The sequence below is a fragment of the Typopeltis vanoorti genome, chromosome 1, assembly GCF_054136105.1.
Source record: "Typopeltis vanoorti isolate ZY-2024b chromosome 1, IOZ_Tvanoo_1.0, whole genome shotgun sequence".
NCBI classification, from domain to species: domain Eukaryota; kingdom Metazoa; phylum Arthropoda; class Arachnida; order Uropygi; family Thelyphonidae; genus Typopeltis; species Typopeltis vanoorti.
In genome coordinates this window covers 1,105,992-1,111,991 of record NC_143549.1, presented here as the reverse complement: position 1 = coordinate 1,111,991, position 6,000 = coordinate 1,105,992, and the positions used below count along the sequence as shown (strand labels likewise).

The following is a 6,000-nucleotide window of genomic DNA, read 5'->3' as shown; positions in this document are numbered from 1 at the left end:
AGTGAAAATCCTTGGCTTGTGGGGCTAGTATCAAAACTATGTATTCTCATAGACCGTATATGCTCTGTACAAGCCAACTACGAGTATACTCGTAGGACGTTTACCTCCGGTAACGAGATTATCGTACTGACCTTGAAGAAGAAAAACTGCTCGGCGTAGGGGAACAGACCATGCCAAAGTAGCGTGGCAGCGAACGTGTTAACTGACCCTTGTATATCAACTGACTTATGGTACAGCACTATGTATTTATAACTTCACTTACTGACTCTTCAGTTATCCAAATGGCAAACTGCTTTCCAGCTGTGGTCAAATAAACAGTAGATTACTATAAATTAGTGCTTTTAAGTTTACTGACCTACGATATATTTAGGATGATAATGTTTTCAAAAATTCAAATTACAATGCTGTTTTCATGAGTTTTAAATTGCAGAACACACTGAAGAATCAAAGAACACTTACACACATATATTACAGTATTATAATGAAGTACAGTGGTATCTCGCTAATCCGAACCAACAAAAACCGTGCTCGTTCGGATTAGTGAATTTTTCCCCCAAGAGACAACAATAACTAGCATTTAAGACAAAAATAATCAGATTCTAATGTTACATCAATTTAATTATGTAAATAAATGAAGTAACTGATAGAAAAAAAAGCTACTGTACTGTAATGTAAAACTTAAAAAATAATACAGTACACAAGTTTATTTTAGTAAAAATTTAGTTTGTATGTATTGTTGAGGATTCTGATTTAATAAAATTGCATAGTTCAGTACATAACTTAATTTGCGTAAAAAATGTCACTTTCTTGTACACAACACAAAGAGGGTATCCCGGAAAAAAAGTTTCACAAAATAACACAAAATTTTTTTTATTTTTTTGTAAAATAAAGTCACTGATTTTCTTTTGCTTCTTGGAAGCTAAACTTTTTTTCTAATGCTTCTTCTCGGAGCTGCATTAGCAATAAAATTTTGTGGAATAGCGTATCATTCAGCTTACCCCATTCTATACGCATATTAAAACTGTCAACTGCCTCTTCATGTTTTATTTTTATTCTTTGAGTCCTTTATCGTCAGCATCGTCTTCTAATTCATTCTGTAGGATCATATTTATATTTATAATTTCAGTGTCGGATTTGATTTCGAATTCATTTTCCGTTCTACCTGTAATCCATTCCGTAACATCTGTTTGTGAAATTTCAACATTTAAATTTATATTTTTAGTCAAATTATGCACGTTTTGAATTTCATCTTTTTGTGTATCACCGTAGTTATCTTGCCAAATTTTAGAAGGCCACAGTTTTTTCCATGATGCTCGAATTGCCTCAGGTTTGACGGCTTCCCAAGCAGCAGCAACTGAGAATGCTACATCCTTAATTATTAATAGTACACAAAATAATATTACGTAATAAATAAAACGTTTTTTTTCTTTCAAACCGCAGTTCGGATTACTGGAGGGTTCGGACTAAAGAGGTTCAGATTAGCGAGATACTACTGTATATAAATTTCATTGTCAACACATGCAGGCATTCTTTCTCCAACAAACAGCTCTAGGTTTCAATCCTAACTGTAGGCATGAATGTTTGAAGTGTTTCAGGTGGTAGATGATTTTTGCTACCAAGAGTAAGCCATTATCTCTTTATTGGAGACCTCAAGGGGATTAAAAAATAGCATATGATCTCTGGAGTAGATGAATTATGATGCAAAAAAAGTTTGACACTTTCAGGATGGGATTCACATAAAAATTAGTGGGTACTACATGCTAGTTGATAATCAGATCCATGATTTGTTCACTGTGGTCTTGCTCACCTGTCAGAAGATTACTGAGACTAAATCCCAATACCTGATTCAAAATCCAATAGAAGAAAAGAAAAAACAAAATGAATGATTGTAACTTAAATTCCACTACTGAAATATTAGCACATACCACGTATGTATTCATGTGCATGGTCCTTTTCTCAACTAATCAAATTTGATAAAAAAAAAATTAAAAAAAAAAAATGTTACATACATAGGTTTTCCAACCAATCCTAGACTTCTGATGACTATTGTTAAACACAAATTATACTCTTAACGAATCCACCATTTAAGGTTTATGCTCTTTTTTTCCATTTTATTCCACTACATGTTTTTATAGTTCCACATAGTATAAAAAGCTCTTCACACTTATCTAAAAATCTTTGAATTTTACATTCACTATGAATGCTGAGATTGCTTGTAAAAGTATAATACATACAATACCTTTTCATTTGGTACATTACAGGACTAAGCAATACAGAGATAGCTATAAAGATTTTTGATGTTTTAAGGCTACTTGTGACATAAAGACTTTATTCAGTCTATAAAGATTTTTTGCTTTATGTTAGAATGAATTACAGAGAACCTTAATGTTAATCAAAATTTGCAATTTTGAATTTGAATTTAAATTCAAACTATATTAATTTCAATAAAATTTTTACTGGGTAAATTCAAAATTGTAGTGAATATAAATATAGCCCTGTTTTAAAGCCATTCCAAGTCTCCAATAAGCAGAATGGTGGTAGTCTCACACCATGAAAATTGTCTAAAAACACTCTCACAAACATTCATGCTGCACTGGGATTTAAAACCACTGATCTATTGGGTAGAGAGTAGCAACACCATCCACAATTAGGTGAGCCAGATATTCATAACTATTATATAATGAAGGCCCAACCATCATATTCTATGCATGTTTTCAAAATAATCTAAAGATAACAGCAATTACTTAGCAAAGAACTAATATCTGTTTATCAACATGCTTAAAAAGCCAACAATCTCAAATTTTAATCCATCTGATTAAACAACTTTTAATCAAGTGAAATTATTTAAATCAACTTTTGAGATGATATGTCTAAATTTGAAAAGAAAACTAGGCTATATAACATGGATTCAAATTAAAACTGCTGGTACTGTGTTACAAATGGAAAGAAGCTTGCCAGAATGATTAACTGAAGAATGTAAATATAAGAGATGCTAATATCATATTTAACTTCTTGGGCAATGAGAAGAGTAGCGATGCACATGCTTTGATTCTGAGTTGTGTTCACATATGCATACTTAATAGCTTAAATATTTTATTTTGGGGAAAAGAAGTGAAATTGTTGCATTTATCTTTCCATAAATGCAACCAAATAACAAATTAAGACTTAGTGCCAGAGTAAGTAGGCAGCAATAAAATATACAAAGTACTTTTACCTATAGATATGATAACATTTACAAATGACTGAATAATGACACTGAGTTTTACTGACGGAAAATCATACCAGTTTAGGTTTTTTTCACAAAACAGCACTTAGACTGATAATGATTCTCTATCAAGAGATACATGGAAAAACAGTATGATTTTCAAAATCTGAAATATACTCTTTCAAATATATTCAAACTTACAATGAAACATTATGAATTACAAACAATTATAAATTCGACTTAGCATTTCAATTTTGATATTTAACTATTCAATACATGCAGACATGATAAATCTAACTTTCAAGTAAAGCAATAAAAAAAGTAAATTAATTTTAAAATAATGAGAAGGAGAACTGTGATGAATATAAACAAACTGCATTCTGTATATATTTAAAACTTGTCCATCACCAGAGAAGGATACATTTTGATCTATTTACATTGCACTTGTTATAAAATGTAAAAAATAAACAGAAAAAAAAAAAGCCCGAAATGGATAGGAAGAGGAATTACTTGTTTTTGCTCTTTTTTTTCTTAGAAAATTTTTCATCTTTAAAAGATCTTTCTTTTTTCACTGATTTCTGATTTTCAAGTATCAGTTCAACTTTTTTTCCCGATACTATTTCAGTGACAGCTTCCTCTTCAGATTTACTTTGCTGTTGATAATTGGAAAGAATACGTTTCTTGGGAGAAGTAAAAGGTAATTTAACAACTAATTTCTTATGAGCCTTCTTTGCTGAACCTGATGACTTTGGAGAGGATAAAGAGGAGCCAGATGTTTTTCGCTTTTCTCTAACATTTCTTTTATCAACATTTTTCAACCTTTTCTTTGTTGTGTTATGAGCATAATCACTTCCTTTACCTCGAACTGTAAAGTCAAAGTTGTCAGCTTTTAAATCAGTTGCAATCTGAGAAAAATATGATGCTAATTCTGTTTTTGATCTGAACTTCTTCCCTTCAGGGCTAAAAGAGAATGAAGCACATAATTAACAACTGCATTATTCATTTTTGTGAAAAGAAATGTGGAAAGACAAACAATATGAGATAATGAGATAAAAAAGAACATATAAAAAATTAAAACAAGGAGTAAAAAGCAACAAATAGCCTAATTTCTAACAGCAGTCTCTGCAGATGTCAGAAGTGATGCCCTTTGGTTGGTGAAATCTACTAGGAAACCTTTATAAAGGCTTTTTACTTGAAGGTAAGATATCTGGTTTCATACGAAGGTGGAAGAAATATTCCTCACAAAAACTTAGTTTTTTTTTTTTTTTTTTTTTTTTTTATATTCTTGGAATAAAAGCAAGCTGACGTGAGAATACATTAAAAAAACGAATTTTATAGTCACTGCTACAATTAAATTATACAACAATATTTAGTAATGACACCCCCCCCCCCCCCCGCACACACTTTTTTTAAGTCAGTAAACTTGTATTTATCACAAACAACACAGACAGCATTCAGTGGGCAGATAAATTTAACTGTAAAAACTATTTTAAATTTTAAAGAAGAAGAATAAAGAAAATTTATGATTGCAAGATATTTATAATAAACATGTGGTGTCTGACTTGAAGATAACTAACCGAAAGAAACTTAAAAGCTTAATTTTTCCAACAGAATTTTTTTTGAATGGTTTTTTTTTTTTTCACCTTAGTATTAGAGGGAAAAAATTATAGTTATTATAGAAGTATAAAAATTTTTATACTGCTCCCATCAAGCCAACCCTATCTTATCTGATTCTACAGTCAATTTTTGAATAAGGTATGGTTTTCATAAAAAAAAAAGTTGTTTGTGATAGACTATTCAAAACTGACCACACATAAAATTTATAAATATGTACAATAAGATGAACTTTGTTTTCACAACAACAAAGCTGTTCATAGTCAATTTCTTTGTTAAGGCCTTTTCTGAAAATATAAATTTAAAAAAAAATATAAATGCTCTTATAAATGTCACAAACTTTTGTACCAGAGAGAAAATGTTTTTTTTTTTTTTTTTACTACTTCATAAACTACATATCTATCATCATCATCTTCATCATCAAATTCCTGCTATGTACCCTCAAGGGATGTACAGGATATGATAGTACTACATGAAAAATTTACATCATTACTAACTTCCTATCTACAATTTTCCTCCAAATCAGTCTGTTACTTGTCAAGACTCCAACATTATCAGATCTTATATTTCTATCGTCTAAGGTACTTTGTACCGTATCAATCCACATATATCTTGGTCTTGCATTGGATCGTTTTGAAGAGAACACTTGTTTTGCTAATCTTTCCTTGCCCATTATGTTTAAGTGACCAAACCCCATGAGATTAGCTCTGCTAATGCATTCCTTGATGCTGACAATGTCAAGTTCTTTCCTAATATAATCGTTTTTAATATGATATTGCTATTGATGCCATCTGTTCACGCTTATCTTTCTCAGGACTCTCATATCTGTGGTCTCTAGTCTTTGGTCAAGTGTTTTACTTCTGACCCAGCTCTCAGATCCATAAGTTAAAACTGGTTTGAACACTGTCTTGTATACAGCTAATTTAGTGTTCCGACTAATTTCTCTCTTATTCCATATGAATTTATTCGATTGACTTCCCACCATACCAGCTTTGCTGATTCTGTTGTCTATATCTATATTTAATTTACCATCTTCACTAAAAATCGTGCCTAAATAGCTGAAATGTTTTACTTGTTCCACAGGTTCTCCATTCACAACACAGTTGACATTTTCAATGATTCTGCCTATTTTCACTGTCTTTGTCTTTTTATTGCTGACCTTCATACCATATCTATTACAA

The 6,000-nt window shown here is 30.9% G+C and overlaps 1 protein-coding gene across 2 annotated transcripts in view; it reads right to left on the bottom strand.

Moving 5' to 3' along the window:
* Positions 1 to 3,076: 3,076 nt before the first annotated feature.
* LOC150109748 (methyl-CpG-binding protein 2-like) overlaps positions 3,077 to 6,000 on the bottom strand; it is a 235,244-nt gene continuing 232,320 nt past the window's right edge. For both annotated transcript variants that reach the window (XM_090406592.1, XM_090406659.1), the window contains one exon: positions 3,077 to 4,165. In XM_090406592.1, coding sequence (XP_090262718.1) covers positions 3,712 to 4,165 — 454 coding nt within the window. In that variant the 3' untranslated portion in view covers positions 3,077 to 3,711. The remainder of the gene's footprint in view (positions 4,166 to 6,000) is intronic.